Raw genomic sequence first — 27,122 nt, 5'->3', positions numbered from 1 at the left:
ACACTTTATCCTATGTTAAGTGGATATGTCTGTTAGTTTCTACTATTAACTTTATCTTCCTAAAAGTGGAAGTTTTGATGGATTTTCATCACGGACATGTACTGATTTACATTTTGGAAAGATTAACACCGTGTTGAAGATAATTAGTATAGGACAAGTATACAGGCAAAGAGACTTTCTAGGAAGCAATAGCACTGTTGAGAAATCACGATGACTTAAATTTGTGGTGTCAGTGCAGAGGGAAAGAAGTAGGGAGATTTGAGACTTCTTAGATGGATGTAGGGTCAAGAAGAGCTCCCAGATACCTGCTTCATAATCTGATAGATAGAAATACAATTTACTGAGGTGAGGAAGACTACAGGAAGAACAGTAGAAATGGGATAATGTGTTTAACAGGTTGAATTTGAGTGGTATGTGAGACATCCCAGTGGTTATACCCTTCCTGATTTCTTAGTTTCTCAAGAAAACTAAGGATTTAAATTTATAATAGTTAATCATTCAAAATTCTTTCTTTTTTATTATTTTTACTTGCTGCATTATAGTTTATACATAAAAGTAGAATTCATTGTGATATATTCATACATACACACAGTACAGTTTGGTCTACTTCATTCTGCAATTATTCATTATTCTTTTTTAAAATTAATTCTTAATAGGTCCATTAAGAAAAATATTTGGATTTAGGGTGGGGTTGTGGCTTAGTTGTGGAGCACTTGCCTAGCACATCTGAGGCACTGGGTTTAATCCTTAGCACCACATAAAAATAAATGAATATAATAAAGATATTGTGTCCATCTACAACTAAAAATATTTTTAAAAAGAAAATAAAGTATTTGGATTTATATTGCTGAATATTTATGACAAAGTTTTCTAATGCAAAGAGGATAATCTACAGTTCTCTTGCCTGAGAAAGAACCTTATCATTAGGTTGTGTTAGGAGGTCAGATAACATCCAGTGGTGTATTTGATGTCTAAAGTACCAGGCATGGTCTCAGAACACTATTAGTTCATGTATTTTTCCTTCTAATAGATTATTTTTATTCAAAAGGTTTTATTGAACCATTGTGCCAGAAATTGGTTTAGATTTTAAAATTGTCACTCACACTTATATGTCATTTGTTTTATGCCAGACTCTTCTTTGCTATATGTATTTCCTGCTGATCATGAACTTGTAATAAAACATAGTGGATAGATTTTATTTTATTTTTTTTAATTCAATAATATTTTATTGTCAATAGCACAGAAAAATGCAATATTGAACCATCAGATGAGGAAAAACCTATTTACAAGGAACAGATAGAAGGAAGGCTGTCACAAAATCTGCAGTAAATATATCCTTTTGGTAGTGAATTAATACATGAGCCTGCAACATAAATAGCCAATTAGAAACACTTTACAATTACTATCAATGTAAATTACAAAGTCACAATCTAAATTAACTATAGTCATATGGTGAAAAAATGTGTCAAAACATTGCAAGTATTTTAATAGCTTTACTTCTAAAGGTTTTAGGTTCCTTTCCTCTTCCACTATTTATCACATTAGACAAAGAGACAAGTTCTTTTAACATTCATAAAATGATTTTGTTGACTATTTATGAATCCCTGTGTATTCCAAGCCCATGGTGTCCAACATCCAAACCATTCTGAGCCAGCTAGAAGACCCTGCCACCAGCCCAGCAGCAACCAAATGACCAGGTGGGACAGCTCTCAAAAAGGAAAGTCAAATTTTTTTTAATAAAACTGAGCTTCTCCTTGGGGTCTCATATTTCAGCTACTTTATCTAACATTTCACTATAAAAGTTCTGCAAACTGTTTTCATAAGCTAGTGACATATTCATTTGTCAGCAAAATTTGACCACTTATGGGCTGGAGTCTTGATTTGTCTATTTTATGTGAATATTTTATATTTTGTTGCAGAAATAATATTAGGGTGTTGATTTACAGAGTACTGTTTCAGACCCTGTTGATGGAGCTCCATAACATACCAAAAATGCTAGACCCGATGTGCAATATGTTTCTAAAAATCCCAAATTTTCAGAGTTTGAAAATACATGTATCTCTCAAGGCTTAACATAAGGACTTCTGTGCCTACAGTAGAGAAAACAGGTGTCCAAGTTTTGTAGGTCCTATGCACTATAGTTTCTTTAGACTTTCAGGAAGTGAGAGTATCTAGAGTATTCTATATCCCTGTGAAGAAAGGCAAAGTTCTGGCAATAAGATCCTACAGACCTTCCTTATAGGAATTTCTGTATGGAACACTGTATGTCTCTCCAGAATCCTGGACAGTTTGACAAATAATGAATAAATATTTTTCCTCTAAGGCAATTCCTTTTCATTAAAAGCATATGTCCTTTTTTTATGGGGGAAAAAAAGGAAACAAAAGAAAGAATTAGAAAAGAAGGGCCTGTTGTGTGAGGGCTACACATGACAAGGACCAGCTGCTTCCTGATCTAGCAACAGTAACAATTTATTGTTTTTAGGAAATGAATCTCTGGATGCAGAGTTTATAGAAATCTGCATCCAGAGACAAGTCAAGTGGGTCTTAACTTGGGCTAAGCCACTTCAGGAGTACAGAACTTGCCAAAGAAAATGATGTTTCGGGTTTTGTTGTGCCTGATGATGTAAATAAATGGGTGGTCGGCGTTAAATTCATCCTTGTGTTGCAGGATCCGGGATCCTGGCACCTCAATGGACTCCCCACCATCTTCATTTATTTCTAGGCACGCTCTGTGAATGACATTCGACAGGGCCACTCCCTTGGTCTCTGACATTCCAGAGAAATCAGATGTATCTTCGTTAAAGGTATTTTTCAGCCCTAGGTTTTCCAGACTAGACTTTGGGTCAATGATCTTTTCCACCTTAAACTTGGGAATGGAGAGTTTGACTTTGGCATTGGCCATGGTGCTGGGATTGGTCCACTGCAACAGCGTCTCTGAGTTGAGTTGTTTTTCAATCTTCTCCAAGCCCATCGACTCATCCTCCACATCCTTGGGTAGCAGGATGAGCATGCTGAGGTGCTTATTTTGGAAAGGAAGCTCAATGATCTTGCAATTGATGTCATCAATGTTGCCCATACAGAATGTGGCCTCCATGTTCATCATCTGCACAGGCTTGGCGTCTGTCTTGCTGACTCTGAAAGGGCATTCTTTTGTTTCTGATTCAGGGAATTTCTTCATCCACTTTCCAACAAAGTAGGCAGCATTAATCACGAGGATTTTGGTCTGGTCATTTACACTGTTGTCAGACAAAATGTTCTCAAAGTGGCCGTCAGTGAGATCCTTAATGGAGCTGTTGATCTGACCTTTCGTTTCTTCCAGTTTATCCTTGAAGTCCACGGTTTCCAATTCTTTTGCATATGGTCTCTTTGTAGAGCTGATGAACTCTGTAGAAGGGTTCAGTGATTTGTCTACGTAGAGCCGCTTGATTGGTTTCAAAGAGTAAAAGGAACTGAGTTTATTTACATCCGAGGTGACTGTTTGAAATCCGAAGGGCACATCTTTGACATTGTCAAAATGAAGGACCTGTCCAATTTCATTTGCTGTGTCACCTTTGGTGCCTACTTGAGCAAGTGACAGAGAAGTGGAGAGACAGATTGGGGAGAAGAGGACATTGCCCACTGGCTCCTTTTCACACAGTTGTTTGAACAGGTCAACAGCAAAAGCCGAATTTGCCAGTCGCAAGGCATCCATCCTGGGCCTGGAGTTGCAGTTATCCTGGGGAAAGAGCGGCGAGGGAAAAGGCAAGCGGGGAGCTCAGAGGCCTGGATGTCAGTGGATAGATTTTAACCAGACATGTATATAATTTCAAATCATAAGTCTAGGTTATATTTTGTATCAGGGCGTTAAAAAATGTTTTGCTTGGAGGTTAATATTGGTTTAACTATTGCTATATAACAAATTATTGTGAAACTTATTGGTTTAAAACAACATGAATTATTTCAGTTTCTGTGGGTTAGGCATCTCAGTGAGCTAGACCCTCTGGCTCTTGAGTCTTTTACAAGGTTGCATCTATTCTAAAGACCTGCCTGGGGAGGATCTATTTCCTTAAAAAAAAACTTATGAAACTGTTGTCAGTATTCCGTTCTTTGTAGACTATTGGATTAAGGCTTTGGTTCCTCATGTACTCAAGGCCTCTTTTGATGATTTGCTGTGTGGTCTTATAACATGGCAACTGGATTCATCATAATGAACTAGCAAGAGAGTAAGAGAAAAAGAATAAGCAAGTAGAATGTTGTCTGTCTTTTGTAACCTAATCAGACATGACATCTCATCAGTTTCACCATGTTTTGATCATTAGAAGCTAGAGTCACTAGGTTCAGTCTGCACCAAAGGGAAGGGAGTTACACAATGGTATGACTACCAGGCAACAGTCATTGGATGCCATGTCAGAAACTGCCTCCTATGAAGTTCATAAAAAGTTTAGTTACTTTTATTGGTCCTTGGGTAACTGAAATTGGTAGTCTGTAAGACATACAATTAATCATATTGTTTCATGAGCAGTGAAAGTTGTGGGCAAATGCATAATCACAATCTGACCTTGGGATACTATTCCAATCCTCTGAAAGTCTACAACATCCTGTCTAAAGAAACCAAAGGTCATGGCAGAGTCAAAACTTCTAAACAAAACAAGCTTGAGCCAGAAAGTAAGTACCAAGAATCATGCATATTCAGATACTAATAGATTGTGAACAGGGCAATTAGCAGAGTACCTCTGTGGTGTTGTCAGTCTAACCAGCCTCCTATTTATGTATTTGAATTTTAAGATTAAAAGTGCCACAGGTAGTGTAAAAAAGCAATACAGAAAGGATTAATTCTTATCCCTTTCAAATCAACATTAACACAGAGAAGAATATGAGTCCAAATTAATCCAACTTTTCTAGTAAAAATTAGAAAAATTAAATAATAGAGAAGGGGCATTTATTAGTGTTGAATATACAAAGTAAGTCTGTTATTTGAATGCATGCTGAGGTGTGGCAATTTCATTGGTACTTGAGATCTGTTTGTTGTTGATAATTGATGCAAGGCAGTAGAAATGGAAACTCAATAAAAAATTTGAGTAAACAGGGACTGAGGTTATGGCTCAGCCTAACATGTATAAGGCCCAGGGTTTGATTTTCATCACCACATATAAATAAATAAAATAAAGGTCCATCAACAACTAAAAAAAATATTTTAAAAAAATTTTTTGAGTAATCAAATACAAGTATCTAAACACTGAAGCTTATTTTTAAAAAAAGTATAATCATTAACATGAAAGGTTACCAAAAAATAATTTGAAATAAGATGAGCATTATTATTGCCACAATAGAAATGTCAGTGCATGGACAGCTGTTAAAATATTTGGTGAAATAAGGAAGAAGAATTTCAAGTAGTAAAAGGATAGAAGTTGAATAAGAATGATGCCTGCCCTTTTCATGTACATTGAATTATTGGAATGGACTTCCAATAATAGAAAATTCCCATAAGCTTATTTCTTTCACTATCCAATTTGATTATTAATCAAGTAGGTACTATATAATATAGCAAGCACTGAGATAGATACCAGGAAGTACAGGTAAATAAAATTCAAGGCAGCAACACCTAGAGTCTAACAAGGGATAACAACAAATAGAGCAATCACACAGAAGTGTGTATACTGAGGAGACACTTAGGAAGGACTCCTATCTCAGACTTGGATGAATTAGGAAAGGTTTTCTAGTTGTGGAAAACTTTGTTCCATTAAATATCCCAGTTATGTTAATAGAAGTTTTTATTACCTATCAGTGTGTGCAATAGAAAAGGAATATAAGGGCTGAGATTGAGGCTCAGTGGTAGAGCACTTGCCTAGCACATGCAAGGACCTGGGTTCGATCCTCAGTGCCATATAAAAATAAATAAAATAAAGATATTGTGTCCCACAGCAACTAAGGAATGCTATCAGTGAATAGCCTTCTCCAAACTTGTGTTTATGTAGTTCCTTTCATCTGTAGGTTAAGAAATGAAATGAAGTGAAATTTTAAGTTTTGAAAAATAACAAAAATTTTGTTAAATATTGCTGTTTGAGTCAATATTTTCACTACTGTGACTGAAAGACCTGACAAGAAAACAGAGGAGGAACTATTGATTTGGAACTCAAGGTTTCAGAGGTCTCAGTCTGTAGGCAGCCAACTTCTTTGCTCTAAGCCAAGGATGAGGCAGAACATCATGGTGGAAGGATGTGGACGAGGAAAGCAGCTTAGGACATGGCAACATGAACAAGGAAGCAGAGAAAGAAAGAGAGTTCCACTCACCAAGGACAAAGGCATATCCCCAGCGACCCACTTCCTCCAGCCACACCCTACCAGCCTGTAGTTACTGTCCAGTTAACCCATTCAAGTGTATTAGTGCATTGACTAGGTTAGAGCTATCCTAACCCAATCATTTCACCTCTAAGCTATCTTGCATTTCCTCACACATGAGCTTTTGGAAGACACCTAATATCTAAACCATCACAATTGCCAAATATTGTTCTTTTAAAAACTTGTACTCAAACTATTACTATTTGCTGATGGCATGATTCTACATTTAGAAGATCAAAAAAATTCCACCAGAAAACTTCTAGAACTAATAAATGAATTCAGCAAAGTAACAGGATATAAAATCAATACCCATAAATCAAATGCATTTCTTTTTTAAATATATTTTAATCGATGACTATAGTTAATAATGACATATTATTCATTTGAAAATTGCTGAAAGTGTAGATTTTAAGCATTCTCACTACAAAAGATGATAAGTATGTGAAAGTATATATTTTAATTAGCTAAATTAATTAAAATTTTAATTAATCAAATGCGTTTCTATACATAAGTGGTGAATCCACTGTAAGAGAAATTAGGAAAACTACCCCATTCAAAATAGCCTCAAAAATTCATAAAATACTTGCGAATCAATCTAACCAAAGAGGTGGAAGACCTCTACAATGAGAACTACAGAACACTAAAGAAGGAAATTGAGGAAGACCTTAGAAGATGGAAAGATCACCCATGCCCTTGGATAGGCAGAATTAACATTGTCAAAATGGGCATACCACCAAAAGCATTTAGTAGATGTAATGCAATTTCTATTAAAATCCCAATGACATTCTTCATAGAACTGGAAATAGCAGTTATGAAGTTCTTCTGGAAAAATGAGACCCAGAATAGCCAAAGCAATCCTTAGCAATAATGAAGTAGGAGGCATCACAATACCAGACCTTAAACTATACTACAGAGTCATACATAGTAACAAAGACTGCATGGTATTGGCACCAAAACAGACATGTAGACCCATCATACAGAATAGAAGACACAGAGATAAACCACATAAATACAGTTATCTCATACTAGACAAAGGTACCAAAAACATTCACTGGAGAAAAGATAGCCTCTTCAACAAACGGTCCTGGGGAAACTGAAAATCCATATATAACAAAATGAAGTTAAACCCTATTTCTCATCATGCAAGAAACTCAACTCAAAGTAGATCAAAGACTTAGGCACTAGAACAGAGACCGTGCACTAACAGAAGTAAAACTAGGCCCAAATCTTTACCATGTCAGCTTAGGATTTAACAAGACTCTTAAAGTGCAAGAAGTAAAATCAAGAATCAATAAATGAGATGGATTCAAACTAAAAAGCTTCTCAGCAAAGGAAACAATAACATGAAGAGAGTGCCTACAGAGTGGGAGAAAATCTTTAGCACATGCATATCAGATAGAGTACTAATCTCCAGGATATATAAAGAACTCAAAAAACTTAACCCAATCAATAAATGGACTAAGGAACTTAACAGACCACTTTACAGAATAAGAAATACAATCAATCAATACGTATATGAAAAAATGTTCAACATCTCTAACAATTAAAGAAATGCAGATCAAAACTACTATAAGATCTCATCTCCTGTCAGAATGGCAATTATCAAGAATACAAACAATAATTAATGTTGTTTATTGTTTTTTTTAACTGTTTAAATTTGTTTAAATTTTTGGGGAAAAGTAAACCCATACATTGCTTGTAGGGCTGCAAATTGGTACTACAACCATTATGGAAAGTGGTATAGATTCCTCAGAAAATCTGGAATGGAACCACCATTTGACCCAGCTACCCCACTCCTCAGTTTATATCCAGACGACTTAAAATCAGCAGACTACAGTTGTGACCACTTCAATGTTTATAGTAGCTCAACTCATAATAGCTAAACTATGGAACCAATCTAGGTGTCCTTCAACTAATGAGTGTATGAAGAGAATGTGGTATATATACATAATGGAATATTATTTGACCTCAAAGAAGAATGAAATTATGACATTTGTAAGTAGAGAATATCATGCTAAGTGAAATAAGCCAAGCCCAAGAAAACAAAGGCCAAATGTTTTCTATGATATGCAGATGCCAAGTCACAATAAGTTGTGTGTGGTGAGGACATAGGGAAGAATAGAATTACTTTGGATTAGGCAGAGGGGAGTGTAGGGAGGGGAGGAGGTGTGGGAGGTAGGAAAGATAGTAGAATGAATTGGAAACTTTATTATCCTATGTGCATATATGACTACATAACCAGTGTGATTCTACATCATGTATAACCAGAAGAATGAGAAATAACTCCATTTATGTATGATGTGTCAAAATACATTCTACTGGGCTGGGGATGTGGCTCAAGCGGTAGCGCGCTCGCCTGGCATGCGTGCGGCCCGGGTTCCATCCTCAGTACCACATACCAACAAAGATGTTGTGTCTGCCGAGAACTGAAAAATAAATTAAAAAAAAATTCTCTCTCTCTCTCTCCTCTCTCACTCTCTCTTTAAAAAAAAAAATACATTCTACTGTCATGTATAACTAATCAAAACAAATTTAAACAGTTAAAAAAAACTCATACACAGTAAACAATCTATGAGAATGCTCACTTCCCCAAGTCTTCACTGTATAGTAATTTGTTAACCTTCCCATTTGAGAGGTAAAAAAATTGTGCCTTATTTTAACATGCGTCTCTTCATGAATAGGGTTAAAGATTTTTATATTAACAATATATTTTTATATGAACTGCCTATTAATGACCTGTTTGCATTTTCATATTGGACAGTGAATCAGTTTTTATTTATTTCTAAGGACACTTTGACTAGTAGGTAAATTAGTTTTTTATTGTATATACTGTAAGCATTTTTCCATGCTTAAATTTGCGTAGGTTACTTTTTTTTTCAACAGAGAATTTCTATTTTTCTTTTACTCTGTCAGGTTTATTTGATAGATTGTGGTGTTTTATGACAACTGAGGCAGCTGGCCTTCTTTTGAGTTGCTTATTTAAGGTTTATTTTTATAACTATTTATGATTACCACAAAAAAAAAGCATTAGAAGGCTGAGGGTGTGGCTCTGTGGTAGGGCACCTGTCTGGCATGCACAGGCCCTGGATTCAACCCCCAGCAAAACACACACACACACACACACACACACACACACACACACACACACATCTACACATGAAAAAAAAAACAACACTAGAATCATTTGTCAATGTGATCTTTGTGTACTTTTTGTTTTCTTTTATTAAGGAGTTTTTATTAATTAGTTCAGTAGATAATAGTTTTAATACTTTAATGCCAATTCAGATTGGTTTATCTTAGCAAATAAACTATTTAGTCATAGTCCTTCAGCCATAAATCTCTTCTTCCAAAACAAATATCCTTCAAGGATAAAACAAACAGGATCAAAACGTAATGAGAGGTCTGAACTCTTAGATGCTAGATTGACTTCATTTGGGTGTGGGAGATTAAAGGAAAGCACCTGAGATAGCCCTGACTGTAAAGGAAATCTTTCTTTAGGTTCAAATAGTCTTTTTAAATATTGTAAATACTTAATTAGGAAAATTGTAGGGCCTTGATTTATGTTGTTTAAAAACAATGAAGTAAGTAGTTCTTCCATCTTTGTGAACCATGGGTCCCTTAGTTTATCTTTCTGGGAAACTTATAGCTACTATGAAGTAAAATTATAAAATACACATAGTATATACTATTTCTGAATATAAATATTACAGCTACTTTTAAGCTTAATTCTCTCTGTCAGGCTTATAAATATCCAAACCTGTGGAAAGTTCAGCAAAAATTGAGAATGAGAAAAAAAAAATAGGTTACATTTTTCTCTCTTAAATACCCACTTGTTATCTTTAGTAGTTATGTTCATGTATTTATCTTGGTTTAAAGAAATATTAAATATCTTGATAGGCTAAACATTTGGAGAATGCTTACTTACCCATAATATTCATAACTTGGCATTTTTATAAAATGTTTTATGTAATACTTACAATTTTATAAACTAAATGTATCACTTAACATTTTGACACATTTATGAAATAACATCTTTCATTCATATATAATCTTAAGTGCCTTTAAATCTCTTGTATGTTTGTACCATAAATCATTTAAGTAGACATCTGTAGATATACCATTGAAGAAGTACAGATTTTAACTCCCTTTTAATTGATGGAAAAGAAAAATAGGGCGCAGGTTTTTCATAACCTTCAAAGACACTGGTACATAACAAAGCAAAATTAGGCTTTGGAAGATGGAAAAGGCAGAATGTCCCATCAAAGATCTGCCTGCCATCATTTGAGTATATTGAGAGAAAAGTTTAGAAAAGGGTAATAGTTTGTTTTAAAGATATAAGTCACTCTCTGTTCTTGGTAAGCACATCAACATAGTGGACCAGCACTTTTGACAGGTTAAAGTGAATGATTAAAGTCTTTGTGTGTATGAACTTAATGTTACAAGCACTACACATTTGGAAATTTTTGGCACAAAGGTGACAATTAAGCATAAGAAAGCCAGGCATAATGGCACATGCTTGTAATTGTGGTAGCTTGGAAGGCTGAGGCAAGAGAATCACAAATTCAAGACCAGCCTTGGCAACTTAGGGAGACTCTCAGCAACTTAGCAAAATAAAATAAAAAATATCTCAAAATAAAAAGGACTGGATATGTAATTGAATGGTAGAACATCCCTGGGTTCAATCTCCAGTACCAAAAAAATTAAATAAACTCCTTCCACGTGTTCTTTCAAGTTTCCATCATCTTTTTTTCTTGCCATTTCATGGTAACATAAAAATTGTTTTTTATTACTCAATTTAGTATTCAAATTTTATCTTATCTTATTTTGGAAAGAGATAGAATTTTAGTGAAAAACATGGACCAAGTTGAGGGAAAAGAAAAGCAGTAAATTGGGGTTTATTTTTATCTCTTACTGTTACTACAAGATAAAGAGAAAGACAACTAATCAAAATACTGTGTCATGTATTAGCACTGTTTTGAATTTGGTGAGATATATTGAAAGTGTGTCATTCATCTATTGTCCACAAGATGTTTATAGCATTAGTAGTTAGTTTCAGTTTTTGTTTTTTCTTTTTCAAAATACTGCTACATTTAAAGTACTTATAGCTAAATAATTTGAAGAATGCACAGATTTGTACAAGTGACATCATTGAGTTAAAAACAATCTTGTCATAATATATTTTCTGCATCATTTATTTTTTATTTCATAGGATAGACTGGTACTAAGTAATCTGTTCATTGTTCAGTGCAGGTAATACCATTTGAGAAGGAAGGTTTCAGCCATGGAGAATGGGTAGGATATGAATAAGCAGAAAGGAAAGAGAGGTTAACAGAGAGGAGAAAAGCAGCATAAATAAAGCACAGAGAGGTCCAGAAGTCAGTCTTGCAGGAATAGAAGTTCCTGTGGGATGACATCAAATAGGTGATGCAAGTCTGAATTACTGAGAGCCCTCAAGATATGCAAAGACATCTAGATTCCATGTGATAGGCAATTAGAACCCATTTAGAGTTTTTAACATCAGCAATGATAACTGGATGAAAATATCATGTTAGGAACATCACTTTCTGTCTCAGCTTTGGAGGATTAATTGAAGTAGTTGGTGTTAGAGGCCAAAGTATCAGCTAAGTAACAATCATAATAACATAGTATAATAATAAGACAAATGGTGTGCTGGTGTGGACTGGTAGCAGTTAGAACAGAATGAAGAGATTCATGTCAGAAACACTATTGAGAAAATAAGATTTGGTGAAGAGATGTGAAAGGTAAAGAAGTCAGTGTTTTAAGGTTTTCTGCCTGATAGGGACAACACAGTGCCATTAATAGAATGTCTTTAGTTCAATACTGAGAACTAATTTCACTTTCTTTTTGTGTATCCCTAACTTAAAAACTTATAAGAAAAAATATTAAGTTGAGTTTGGGAACAGTACTGCCAGATGGCAGATATAAAACTCATCAAAATTGGCTTCCAGAAACTGAACAGCCAAAGAAGGGGAAGGCTTCTTCGGATTCTTCTCTGAGAGTAATAGAAATACCCATGAGAATTTCTCTGGAACGATGGCAATTTAGATTCTATAACCCCATTTCCTACATAATTAAACTCTTTCTGCAGAGTTTAGTACTAAAAGTCAGAATGTCCAAAGTTAGTCTGAATCATAAAGATTATCTTTAGAGCTGTATCTCAAGCCATTCAAAGATAGGCCAAATGTCAAGGCTGCGGCTTGAGGTGTCACTCTTCAAAAGGCAATATGTAACTCTTCTGCTGGGCAAACAGCAGATCAGTTCCTGAACTGATGTCATTCAGGTTGGGAAGAATTATCTGAACCAGCCTGGTGTGTGAATATTTAAAAGTCCAGATATAAGCAGCTGAAAGCAGCATGTAGAGAGGGTTGTACTAATTATTTTGTTTAAAAAACGCACAGGAAGAAAATGAGCTGTTAGCAAAGATTTATAGCAATTATTCATTAATCTTACCAGGCAATTTGCTCCAAAGTTTAGGTAACAAAACACATACCAGAGGAGGTTGACAGTACACATTGCCTAAACCTAAACTAATCTAAAGAAAAGCACCATCCGTTGTAATATTCATATATCATGTTTTATTGAGTCTTGGAAAATCCTTAGGGATTTTATCAGGAGGAAAGCTTGAGGCTATTGTCTGCCAATTAAGATAAAAGAATAGTTGTCATTGGCTTTTTAGCATATACTCTAGTACTCTATAAATCATAATCATTGTAAATGAGTCTATATTATCTGTGTTGCCAATTTCAAGTAGTTTCTGGAATATAAAGATCTATATTATTAACAGTACAAATGATGTAAGTCTAAAAGAAACCACATGAAAAAAAATCCACCTTTGCTAATAAATTACTCACTATAAATAAATTTGAATATAAATATAATTCATATTTAAGACTGTTAGTCTTTGATGCAATTTAGTCAAGAGTGTTCTGTAATTCGAAAGTTAATGTGTTCCTATGTCACTAACTTGCTACCAAGGAATAATCTAGATACTAAAAAGAAAGCCTATTAATTCCTAATACTACACTTTAACACATAAAAGAAAGATGTATGTGATTTAATTTCAAGTCATCTATGGTGCTCAAAAAGTATTAACTGTGAAGTGAATGGATATTAAGAATGGAAATTACATTTATAACTGGCATATAAAATCAGAAATCAGGAAAAAAATGAAACTTGGTCAGAAACTCTAGTCTTTGTATGCATCCAGAACTCTTTGTCTACAAAGTACAAACAAATGTATAGTACATATTTGTAATACAAACTATTTCAGATATATGAATATGTAAACCTGTTCCATTCTTCAACATAAGTGGCATAGGCCTTTATAACACTTTCATATTCTATGTTGTTGTGATGGCATGACTATTTAAATGAAGTATATTCTGTGTTAAGTATGCATCATAAAAATTTTAAAATAATCTGCCTTTTCATGGTTATGTTACTTAACTAAATTTTGATGTATTACAAAGATGGATCTCAGTGCAAAAAAAAATAGGACTCTATAAAATATCTAAGTCTTGTAACATACAACTTTCAACTGCCAAGAAGAAGCAGTGACTACCTAAATGTTTAGAAATATCATGAATGAGATTATACTTCATGCTTCTATTTATTATATGCTTATCTAGAAACCAAGGCTTAGTTCTACATAGGAAAAAAAGACATTAAGGACAATATCGTTGAGTATATTTAAAAACAGTATTTAAGAAGGAAATAACTTGTCACTCCTAATTTTTAACAAAAAACTCTAAAAATAATGGAATTGTGATATTTAAATTAAAACCATTTCAGACTAAAAGAAATAAATGTTTTCTATGAGATTTCAGGTGTTACTAAAGCAGGTGTTCAAATGGATTGTCCTAGAAGCTGGAGAGCAGGGCGAAAGCACAAATGCCAAAATAAGAAAAAAAGAGGAAATTTCCTACTAATCTACATCCTTTTTAAAAAAAATACTATTAATGTACCCTGTTTTGTTTCTTAAAAATCAAATAAATTTTGAGTCTAATAGCTAAAATAACTATCATTTGTTTTTCATAATTCTTATTCTTATTTGTGACTCTGATCCTTCTCCCATAGAAGATGCAGAAGCCTATTTTGCTATTTAAATTACATATAAGAGGATGTGAGGGGAAAGGGGAAAAAAAACAAGTGAGAGAAATGAATTACAGTAGATGGGGTAGAGAGAGAAGATGGGAGGGAAGGGGAAGGAAGGGGGGATAGGAAGGGGATAGAAAAGGCAGTAAAATACAACAGACACTAGTATGGCAGTGTGTATAAACATGGATGTGTAACCAATGTGATTCTGCAATCTGTACATGTGGTAAAATGGGAGTTGATAACCCACTTGAATCAAATATATGAAATATGATATGTCAAGAGCATTGTAATGTTTTGAACAACCAATAAAAAAAAGAAAATATACAATGATGAACAAAATATATGTTGTCCCTACCCATGTTATGAGGCCTCATGGGGCTCCTTCCTCCTTCTCTTCTTTCTTCCTACCTTTCTTTTTTCAGTACTGGGGAATGAATCCAGGACCTCACACATCCTAAGCAAGCACTCTATCATTCATTATTTCTTTTTATCCTTTATTCCAATAATTCTATACATATTTTTACACAGCAAAATAGTTTGGGAGAAAGGATCATATTAGATTTGATTAATTTGGCAGTTATGATAGAAATCAACACACACTAATTATTAAGTAGGTTTAGCTTTAAAACTAAATATTGTTGGCGGTATTTCCCAATGGGGGGCCCCCACTTTCTTTTTAACACATTAGATCCAGCCAATAATGCCAAATGATAAATTGTTACTGGTGTTGAGTTTTTCTGGGCATTTTATATATGATTTAAATATCCTTTTATATGCAAAGTAAAAGAACCCTATAAAATTATCACTTAATTCATTCTGTTACCTAGATCACTTTCTAATGTTAAGTTAGAGGCTTAAGAAAAATAGCTCTATTATCTTCTGTTAATACTTTCCTCATAGTGTCATCTACTGCACTGCTGCTGCCATGGACTAACTGGAATTCAGTGGACAATCTAGACATCTAATTTTTGAAGTACTAATTAAACCAGGCAAGGTAGTGCACTCCTGTAATCTGAGCTACTTGGAAGGCTGAGGCAGGAAGATAGCAAGTTCACGCCCAACCTGGGAAATTTAATAAGACTCTGTCTCAAAAAAAAAAAAAAGTGGTTTTGTTTGTTTGTTTTAAGAGCTAGGATGTGGCTTACTGGTAGAACACCACTGGATTCAATTCCCAGTACTGCAAAAAAAAAAAAATGTACATATGCAAAATCTTAATCCCTGTGCAAAATTATAGGAAGTTACTATTTTATAATATGAGAATTAAAATAAAACTACCTTAGAGATACTACAAAGAAGGAAATGTCACTTTAATACTTCTTCATGTTCTGATTTTTTAAAAATTTTTTTAGTTGTTAATGGACCTTTATTTTATTTAATTATTTGCGTGCTGAAAATTGAACCCAGTGCCTTGCACATGCTATGCAAGTGCTGTACCACTGAGCCACCACCCCAGCTCTCATGTTCTAATTTTTAAATGGGCTAAAATGAAAGAATGCAGTTTTACAAATTGTTATGTTTTATGTCTGATATTATCTTTATTATTAATCCAAATACTGATTGATTAGTGAGCCTTATTTTTCCAAGTTTACCTAAGAGTAAATATTAGTCTATGTATAAAATACAAGTAACTTTTCAGTGCCTTGTCTACTTTGGGTCTTAGTGCCATTGAATAAGGAATGTATGTAATCTAAGTGTTGTTGAATATACATGTACCAAGATTTTTCTATAATCCATTTAATCTGAAAGATAAATCTATGTTCCTTGCTTAATTTCAAGGTGCAAAGCAATTCCTTAGTGTTAATATGAATCTAAAAGTGATGCTAAATAAAGCACAATAAATAAAATAATCCAGAAATTGTGAGGTCTGAATATAGCTTATTCCCACATTCTCACTATTTTCCTGTGTCCTCACTCTCTTTCCACAATATTTAAAATCTTAGAACCACTTGAAAAGGAATCATAGGAATCTTATTATTTCATAGCTCAATATGGCTAAGAACCCCTTCCCATGATCTATGTTTACAATTTTGTTTCAGTAAAAAGACTTCATATGACATGTATCTACAATAAATACCCCCTAAAAACCTGTGTAGAATGACTGTTTAAAAGGTGCCATTCACAGTATGCCTGGAATCCCAGCAGCTTGGAAGGCTGAGACGTGCTTTAAAACCAGCCTCAAGAACAGCAGGGTGCTAAGCAACTCAGTAAGATCCTGTCTCTAAATAAAATACAGAATAGAGCTGGGGATGTGGTTGAGTGTCCCTGAGTTCAATCCCTGGTACCAAAAGAAAAAAAAAAAGTGTCATTCACAAAATATTGGTTAAATATTTCTGAATGAATTAATGATAATAATATATATAACCATATATGAGGAGCTAAATTAACCTAACCATATCATTTCTTTTTATGCTTCATTCCAGTAATTCTAGATATCTTTTTATGTAGTAAAATAGTTGGGGGAAAGAATTGAATTAGATTTGATTAGTCTGAAAATTATGGTAGAAATCAACATACTAATTATTAAGTAGTAATGATGCTTTAAAAGTAAATGGCTTTATTTCCCAATTTTTCTGGGTATTTTTCTGGTTTTTTTTATACATGTTAATATGGCCAATAGTGTCAATTGATGACATATAGTGACAATCTTATATGTAGACAGAGACGATAGTCACATTTAAGAAAAAAAGCAAATCCCAAAATATATCTAGCTTGTTATCTATCATTGACACTTGAAATTCCTCCATCAGAGATTCATGTATTTGAGTTAAATAAAATATATAAATGCAGATGCCCTTTTTGTTTTGTGAATAACATTGTCAAAAAGTTAGGGAATGTGTTAAGGATTATTGAGAGGATAATATGAGGAAACAAGATTATTCAATGTGAAGAAGAAATGTGTCATTGGTAAATTTCTGTTTTTTAGTCTCTCTCTCTCTCTCTCTCTCTCTCTCTCTCTCTTTGATTCTCTAATGCTTAATGCTATTGGAATTCCATTTTAATCATTATTATTACCAAGTTCATTGAGCCTTCACTCTGAGAAATAAAGGAAAACTTCCATTTTCACAGTTCTATACCATGACTAACCTAAATAAAAGTTACTTTGACCATTTGATAAGAGGTGTAGAGAAGACATGACCCAAAATCATTTTGAGAACCATGATAATTTTATAAGCTTTACTTTATAAGTATTGTCTTGTGTTTGAGATAGTGAAGAGTGTGAAAAAACATGTTTATTTGTTTACAATATTGATTTGGGACACATCATTTTTAGGTCAAAAACTAGAGCCAAGAATACAATGCTTCTGATGAAGACTGGCTTTTTAAATAAAACACAGGTATATACTCTGCTTCAACCTACATAGTCTCCAAGTGTTCTAGCATTTTAGTACTGATAAAAAAAAATTATGTCCAATAACATTAACAAGGTACTGAAGAGACCCGAACACAGTAAATAAAGTAGGTAGTAAGAGGACCTTTTTTAAATACATTCTTTGTTTTCTACTTAATCTCAAAGATCTTGATAGGAGGATTAACAGAGAAGCCACCTTTATTCTGTTATAGCATATCCATGTAGACTTTCAATGACACATTAACTAGGCTAAGATTTTTAATGCAGTCTTTTGTTAAGGAAGATTTTAAAACATTGGTAATATTTTCCAAGAATTAAACAATAGTTTTTCAATTTGTTTGGGATAAAACTCTTTAAGGTAATATTCATTTAGGGTCTCTTTTTATTACCTATTTACGATAAAATATTTGTAATGTCCTTTTAAAAATATTTTGACATGAATTTATGTAGTAAATAATTGCCCTCTATCCTCTTTTTCCTTTAGTAAATTGGCCTTTTATAATCATTTTGGCTTTCTACATTTCTGCTAGTATCAATTTTCTCACTTTTCCTAGTATAATTACTGTTGGAATTTCATCTTAACTTGATATAATATTCAATTCTAAATGAATAAATTATGTTCATGTTTAAATTAACCACAACCCATTATTTACAGTGACATTGCTAGGGCAGAAATGGTGGCACACACCTGTAATCCCAGATACAGGAGATTTAAGAGGAGGAATCCAAGTTTAAGGTCAGCATGGCAATTTAGCAAGACCCTGTCTCAAAATAAAAATTCTAAAAAGGGCTAAAGATGTAGCTCAGTGGTAGAATGTTTGCCTAGCATACACAAGGCCCTGTGTTTGATTCCCAAAACCCAAAAAAACTGAGATTGCTAACAGATAGAAAAATGTTGTAGGCTTAAAATTTTATAAAACAAGATCACTTTATAGGGCTGGGGATGTGGCTCAAGCGGTAACGCGCTCGCCTGGCGTGCGTGCGGCCCCGGTTCGATCCTCAGCACCACATACCAACAAAGATGTTGTGTCCGCCGAGAACTAAACAATAAAGGTTAAAAATTCTCTCTCTCTCTCTCTCTCTCCCTCTCTCTCTCTCTCCCCCCCCTCACTCTCTCTTTAAAAAAAAAAAAAAAAAAAAAAAAAGATCACTTTATAAATCCTTTTAATTTAATAGTAAACTTGTCTTTTTTGGTAAGGCAGAATCACAACAATCACAATGTCATCACAGTACTATCAAACTGTAATATTTTAAAATTTATGATTTCATTTTTATAAAATCAAAACCAGTTTTGAAGTGAATATGTTTTGAACCTTCAAATATATTTGAAGTTTTGAAGTGAGTTTATCTCAGATGTTGAGAAGAAGGTACACTAGTCATTAAAATTTAATTTAAAGTGCTATGTACTGTGAATCATAATAGGAATAATATCAACTTTAGTAAGCAGTGACCTACTAACACTACATTTGCCAAATATCATCACAGCTCAGAAACTCTTGATCCCATGTCACAGATCATGGAACTGTATGATTATGGTTTTGGATATATGTAAAAGCTCAAATTAAGTCCTTTAGGTACCCTAACTCAAATAATTGCCAATGGCTCAGGATAACATCTTGCATCCAGTCCAGTTCGTTTAGCTAGACCCACCTGGTCATTTACTAATCTGCTCACTAAGAACTTAATAGGTTGTGGAAGCCAAGCTGATTCTAGTTATTATTTAATTGGCCTAGCTACATCTTAGGAATCAACCTCTATAGCTAGTTGGTAAAGAGAAATAATACAACTCGAATATATATTGTTTTCAGCAGTATTTGACAAACTGTCTTAAAATATTTTTGTGGACAAGACCAAATATTATTGCACAGTTCAGTAATAACTAATTGAATATTTATACATATTATATTCTATAAGGTTCTAAGAGTTTTCCTCCTTATACTTGATTTTTCCTGTTCAACATTTTTCTCATTTCCTATGTTAAAAGCAATAACAGTGGTATTATTAAAAGTACAAGAAGTGATAGGCGATTTAAGGATACACGACATAATAGTTGCTGGGAAAATAAGTTAGAATTACCAACTAGCTCTTACAGGGAAAATGTAAAGTCTTACATTTAAGATCATTACCACAGTGAAATAAAATGTGGTCACAAATTTTGGGGGGCGGCTGCTCCTGTTAAGAGGAAGAATCCATTTCCCCATCATTTGAATCTATGCAAGCTGTGATTTTTTTTTAATTTTTGGTAGTTGTAGACAGACAGCATGCCTTTATTTTATTTATTTTTGTATGCGGTGCTAAGGATCAAATCCTGTGCCTCACACATGTTAAGCAAGTGCTCTGCCTCGGAGCCCCAGCCCCAGCCCCAGCCCCAGCCCCACTATGATTTGTTTTGACCAACAAAATAAACAAGTGATGTTTTACAACTTCAGAACAAGGCCTTAAGAGCCTCACTGATTCCCGTTATTATGTATCACTAACTTCCACTCACTAAGTTAGTAAATCTGGGCTTGTTTACTTGAGAATAAGGTACCACATAAAGAGAAAATCCTAGCAAGAAGTCGGGAGTAACTGTGAGGCATATGCCACCTAGCCACAGCTGACTACAACTGCATGAATGATTTTAAGCAAGACTAGCAGATGAGCAGACCAGCTGAACCAAGCCCAAATTGACAGGATTAAATAAATTAGCTATTGTTTCAAGTCACTAACGTGTAGGTGGTTTATTATATAGCAGTAAATAACTTAAATAGTAATTGTATATGACAAAAAGAAAGACTTGGCTTGGCTTTGCCAACAAAGCAGGCTGGAGTATTAGTGTGTGAATCATTTGCCCCAAAGCTCAATGTAAGCCAGTGGTGAAACATGGCATCATTACAGTAGAAGTGAATGTCCTTCCTGATCAAAAGAGAGATAAATTCTGCTTACCTTGGTAATGACCAGACTGGATTACTGCATAGGGCTCAATATTTTAAAGATGGGGCATGCTACAGAGATACACAAAGAACAGCAAGTAATGGTAAGCAGTCTGTTAACTTTAATTTACAAAGCCATTTGAAGATTAGAAGCATTCTCCTGGAAAAACACATACACACACACTCAGAAAAAAATATGCTAACTCTTTCAACATTTTGACAGTTCCTCATATAGGAAGTCAATGAGGTAATGATTAATCTTCCAAATAGTGGAATAGAAAACAAATTTTCTATTGAAAGAAGGAATAATTTTCTGAGAAGCTAATTAATATTCAACTCGACATTCTTTTCATTTTCTACTAATTTTTGTTTCTACTTTATTCACCATGACTTTTTAACCTACTCTCCCTTCTACTTCTACTGTCACCTTTTCACTTATCAACTTTCTCCCAGTCTGTTTCAAATGTGACTAGTCTTCCTTTTTTTTTCTTAACTACATTCTTTTCCCCTTTGATATTTCCTTTTTTCTTATGTATGCTTTTGTAAGCATATGTGTTCATATGTCTTTACATATACCTAAATATGTATATATGCACATTTTATATGAATCTTCTGTGTATCTTAGTCTGTATTTTTATCTTTTAAGCTACGGCTAAAACTGAGCAAGTTTTGTATTTCATTAGTCACAACTTCTGCAAGGGAAAGTGGGTAAGCCCCATCAATTACCTGTCCTCTCACACAATTCTTTGCTTCTTCTTTCCTAGTATTCTCTCCTCCTTTTTTGCTCTATTCTTAGCTCTTTTCCATCTTCCTTCTGGAACCTTCTTTCCATTGTACTTCCTCATGTCTGTCCATAACTTCTGCACTGAAGGCGACACACTCACTTTGTGCCTGAAACTTGACCTGGCCTAGGACATTTCTTCTTAAGTCACTCAGTACACACTAGTCTTTCTCCCATACCCTACATAATAAGAAGTAGAGCTCTTCTGGCTCCCTGTTATAACTTCATATCTTCTTCATCCATGTAAAAACACTTCCTTCGTTAAGGCTTACATCATCTAATCTGATCATCCCTATTCCTCTTCTTTAATGATTTCTACTGATCTCCTGTCAATGCTATTCATTTAGTGTCGGTCTCAGGCACCTGATTCAATTCCTTCCTCTCTACCCCAAGTTCTGCATTCATGCTAAGAAACTTTACTATCAATGTCAACAACCTGTGTTGTTGTTTTGCCTCCTGAATGTTAATGACCTTTATCTCTTCTCCACTTAAACCGCACCCCAGTCCTTGTCATCAGTCACAATTTTTTTACATCTGAAATCTTAAGACCCAAATTGCCTCTCTGATAATAACCACGATATTATTCCAACTACTCTTGCATTTTAGCCTCAACACAGATTAAAACATGCAGTCAATTGCTCCCTCCATTTTTTCCCTAGACTTACAGTCTTTTCTAGACTTGCTTTCTTCTCTACATAATCTGTAATCTAGGTTTGATCTGTCTCCCCAGTATACTCAGTCTCTTTATCCCCTTATTTTTCTCAGCCCATTTGTTATACAAGTCATAAACTCTGAATTTCTTATATAATTTGCCCTCTCCATATCTACCCACAGTATATAGAGCTAATGAGGAAATAAAGTGATATTACTGTGATGATCAATGTCTTCTACAAAATGGTAATTCTAGCTATAGGTAGACTGTCAATACTACCTAATAATCATCTTACATAGCCTGATACCTCTCTTTCTTTTCTTACTAAACCCTCACTATTCCCTTCTACCCTTTTTCCTCACCCTATACTTTCAGCAGAGATCTGTGTCTCCTACTTCATGGGAAGAACAGAATCTTGCAGGCCTAATTTCTGTCATTTTCCTTCCTCCACACCTACAAAATTATCCACAGCTATAATATCCCACGTCTTTCTTTTTGGTCTCTGAGGAAGAGTTGTCCAGTCATATTTTAAAGGATTATCCTACAAATCATGCCTATGGCTCCATCCTCTGTGACCCTACTTTTAAAAAATCATCTTTCTCCCTTATGTTATAGTATCTTTCCATAGTCTTCTTTTCCATAATCCACAAATATATTCCCATCTTCCATTTTTTAAAAAAATTCCTTAGCCAAACATTTCCTATAACTATAATCCTCTTCACTTTCTAGCCAAGTTCCTATAGAATGGTTTATCCTTCACCTTTCCTTTTTCACATTCCACTCATGCTTCATCCCACTTCTATTGAATCATTAAAATTGCACTAAAAAGGTTATCCTTTCCTGTTTAATCAAATAGGTATTTTTCACTTGGATCTTATTTAAGCACTCATTTAACCTTATTGACCATTCCCTTCTTGAAGTTCTCATCTTTCCATTCTGTACTTCTACTCTCTGTCCATCTTTTACTTCTCTGACTATTCTTTCTCAAATTCTTTCCCTAATTTCTTTCTCTTACATATTTGATTCATTTTGGTTCTATCCTCTTTCACTGTCTTCTTCTGGTTTATTTCCCTCTCTAAACATTTCCATTCCAATGGCTTTAATTGTGAGCAAAGTAAGACCTATTCTTGACCTACCCACCTGCCATCTTGCACCTCTTGTTTCACCATCCTGAGAAATTATGCCATTCGTTGTGCTTGATACACATCAAGTTTTCCTCACCTCTGAACCTTCACAAATTATTTCCTCTGCCTGAAACGCTCATCCTAGCCACGCCTTCACACCACCTTTTTTTGAGGTGATAATTTTCTTCCTTTCCTTTAAAACTTAACAGTCATTATCAGGAAACCTTTACAGACCTCTCCTCTTCTTTCCAAGCTAGATTCTATTTAATACCTGTGTTTATTCTTTTATTACAGCATTTACCAATAATGTATTGGTGTTAACCATATAAAGATCTATTTTCCCACCTTGCTAATCCTTATAAGCAAGGACCATGACCTGTTCTTTGAATAATCAAAGCCTAAAACAATGTCTCTTCCATAAGAATTATCCACTAAACACTTATTGACTCAGCTGAAATCTACATAAAATTCTTTCTTTAACAGAACTCTTATATCCAACCACCTATTTAACATCCTCACTTACATGTTTCATCAGTACTTAAAATGTAAGTAACAGAGTGAACTCATCCTCACACACATGTTCTCCCCAGCAGAAATCTGCTTTTCCTCTCCATTGCCTTGGTTAGGGTATCACTATTTACCTAGAACAGACACCAGGGGGTCAGCCTTCATGTCTTTTTAATCCTGTAATCTAGATATCTTTTATCCCTTTCTTCCCATTCACATTGCTGCTCTGCTCTTCAAGTCTATAATATTTTGTGGTAAAATATTTGTAACATAAAATTTACCATTTTAACTAAGTGGCACTAAGTACATTCACATTGTTGTACCCCAGGATTTTTTTTAATAAGGAGCCATCTGGTGTTCTTACCTCTAGGCTAAGATAAGTTTGCATTGCATCTATACATTCTTCCCAGTGTAATCTTTCTAAAATTCACATGAGTGCTGGGGGTATAGCTCAATAACAAAGTGCTCAACTAGCACATACAAGGCTCTGGATTAAATCCGCAGTACCTGAACAACAACAACAATATATATATATAAAATGAAAATGATATTTCTAGATGAACTGGAATGTTTTCATTATTTCTTCTGAGTTTTCATAGGTTCAAGTTGAAATGAGTGAAAAAAAATTTTAAAAATACCAAGTTTTTCTAAAAATTTTCCAGTGTAAAGGTTGAGTAAATGAATGATCACAGTAATCAAGATAAGAAAGACAGAAATATGTGTGGGAGGTAAAGTATTAAGTTTTAGTTTAGATAATGCTGAGTATCATAGTTTAGATAATGCTGGTATTAGGCAGAGGAGATATACTGAAAACAGTTGCATATGTGAGTCTGAAACTCAAGAGAATTTTGGAATAGGGTGCTCTGGATTTGGAAGTTATGATCATTTAAGTGACATCAAAGGAGCAAATATCTCCTGAGGCATGCATGAAAAGACATAAAGAAGAATGATAAAGTACATCAACATAAAAAAGACCAACAGAACAGCCATAGCGGTAAAAGAAAAAAATATATATCACACTTTAAGTCTTCTTATCCTTCTGCCATAATTGAAAGAGAACAAGACCTTTGATACTAATGACATTCCTGAGGTGGAGCATTTTTAGTGATTTTGTCTTCTCTGCTAGAACGATGATTGTTATTCATCTCACTTGGATATTTCAGGTTCCTTCTGCTGAAGAAGGATTTTAAAAAGTTAAACATGTTTGATGGAATAACTAAATAATAGGAATGCTTTTGCTGGAGAGAAAGTTGTCTAGCCAATAATTCTCTTATGCAATTGTACCAAAACTAGTGCTCTTAGCCCTAACTCTAGCCTTTTTTCTATTTCATGAAGCTCTTTGGAAGAGATCATTCAGTAGTATGTAAAGAACTTGAAACCTATTTTAGTGAACTATATTATTTTGTTAAAGATATTGTTGATTTGGACAGTGAAGAATAGCCTGCAGGCAAATCCTGCAAGGTGCTCCAGCAGACACACACACCTACCTTCCTGTTGGCAGAGTCTCTGTTTGGCAGGTGTATTCCATTCCTTACAGGAAGGAATAGGTGCTTTATTGTATTTCAGAAGTCAGTAGGCTTTTGCAAAACTAAGTAATTGACATTTTTTTCATTTCTGAGATCAAATTTTCATAAATCGTTCAACCTGGATAAACTGAGAATGTGGTTGATCTAGTAATTGTTGAAATACAGTGGAGACATTGCAAAGCATGATATTTAAGTATTTCCTCCTAGTTTCTTACCTTAGAAAGATATAAGACTTTTAAATGGAAAAATGCCCTAATGTATAAAAAGGAAACGAAAGACAAGCCTATCTATGAAGAAGCCAAAACAAGCACAATACAGATTCATCTCAGTAATTTGGTATTCCAATGATTCTGAATTTGTAGTAATAATAATCACAAGTAGAACTTATTTTTATATTATGAGGAAGTGGGTTTTTTTAGCTAGTTAGTAGCTTCAGTGTTATTATAAGGACGGGATATATTTAACCAACTTGAAAGCAATATTTTCTGACTCTTACACACACAAAAAAATGGTATTAATAATAGCTTGTCAAGATTTCTACCAGGAACCTGTGTTAACAGTTCATTCAAGTTACTATCAGAGTTTAGCAATAAACTTACAGTGTAGTTTTGTGATTTATACTAAAATTTTTATCCTCCACATCCACAATTTAAAGTTTATAAAAATTTGCCTAAAAGGATTCATTGCAGTCCCATGAAACATAATATTCAGAGTATATAATATTCAAGTAGCAAATAGCACTAGTTTTTGACATGAGGAAAAGCTCAACTAATATAGACTCATCTATGAAGGCAGTGAATTTTTCCATGAATCTTCTAGTGGTACCTCTAGATGGTCTTAGTAGATATACAATATTTATGTATAATTTATAGTCAAGAAATCTATAATAATAGACAGGCAAGATTTGTATTTTATTCTAAGATCACTACTTTATTTAAGACAAAGATTTTGATGCACTGAAATATTCCTGTTTTCTGTTAACAGAATTTTGCTATATGCAGAATCATCTAATAAACTTGAACTAGTTTTCTGAATTATATGCAGTTGATTTGTTCATTCCTTACTGAAAGTCTTCAAATAGTCTAAACAAGTCTGTTTGACACCAAGAATACCCTCATTCCTTTAGTGTCTAGCTCTGTACTGTGTTTATTTGCAAAGGACCCTCATGCATGGATCCATATAAATGAGGCAAACTGTGGAGTAAACTAGACTATGTTGCTCACCAAGCTTTGAGGATTGTGTTTCTGAAAACTGCTGGCCATGATTTTCACTTGTAAGGAAGATTACTTGTGTGTAATATCAAGTGAGATTTTTATGCTTTCAGTGAAGAAAATAAAAGAAGAAACCAATTAATTGTCTGTTTCCATGATCTTTTGTTAAGCAAAACTCTCACTGATCCACATGAATGTGTTCTGTCACCCACAGAGTAGCCTAAGAGCACTGCAGAATAGACTTCTGAACTTTTGACTCTATTTTCATTTTAATTGGCAGGTTTTAATCAGCTAAAAATATTTTACTTCTTTGATTAAAAAGCTATACAGGTAATTTCTAGACTGATTACTCAGGAATAGAAACTTTTTTAAAAATATAGTACAGAAAATCTGGTTGTATTAGTGTCAAATCATTTGTAAATATTTTGGGACATGAAAGTTTCCCTACCTAACCACCTAATTTATATCTATATTTTCATCAGCTGACTCTAGGGGAAAGAAAGAAATTTAATGTATAAGAATTGTTCAGTAGGTTCAGGGGTATAGCTCAGTGGAAGAGAGATTGCCTAGTATTCATGAGGCCTGGGTTCAAAAAAAAATCATGCAGTATGCCAACCAATGTAT

At 34.1% G+C, this 27,122-nt stretch overlaps 2 protein-coding genes across 20 annotated transcripts in view; one reads left to right on the top strand and one right to left on the bottom strand.

The window, feature by feature from the left end:
- The window catches only part of Mipol1 (mirror-image polydactyly 1), a 328,689-nt gene that overhangs the window by 285,804 nt on the left and 15,763 nt on the right, over nucleotides 1-27,122 (top strand). The window lies entirely within an intron of this gene.
- On the bottom strand, nucleotides 1,205-3,813 carry LOC110597876 (serpin B5). Its single transcript, XM_040276507.2, has one exon. It carries the CDS (start codon nucleotides 3,689-3,691, stop codon nucleotides 2,555-2,557), a length of 1,137 nt encoding a protein of 378 aa, XP_040132441.2. The 5' UTR covers nucleotides 3,692-3,813; the 3' UTR covers nucleotides 1,205-2,554.

The sequence above is a fragment of the Ictidomys tridecemlineatus genome, chromosome 5, assembly GCF_052094955.1.
Source record: "Ictidomys tridecemlineatus isolate mIctTri1 chromosome 5, mIctTri1.hap1, whole genome shotgun sequence".
In the NCBI taxonomy this organism is placed as follows: domain Eukaryota; kingdom Metazoa; phylum Chordata; class Mammalia; order Rodentia; family Sciuridae; genus Ictidomys; species Ictidomys tridecemlineatus.
Note: the sequence above shows the minus strand (reverse complement) of the source record. Positions and strands in the feature narration are given on the sequence as shown.

What these genes read in the sequence shown, in the direction of transcription:
- LOC110597876 (XM_040276507.2), bottom strand. Translation starts at nt 3,691, where the DNA reads ATGGATGCCTTGCGACTGGCAAATTCGGCTTTTGCTGTTGACCTGTTC.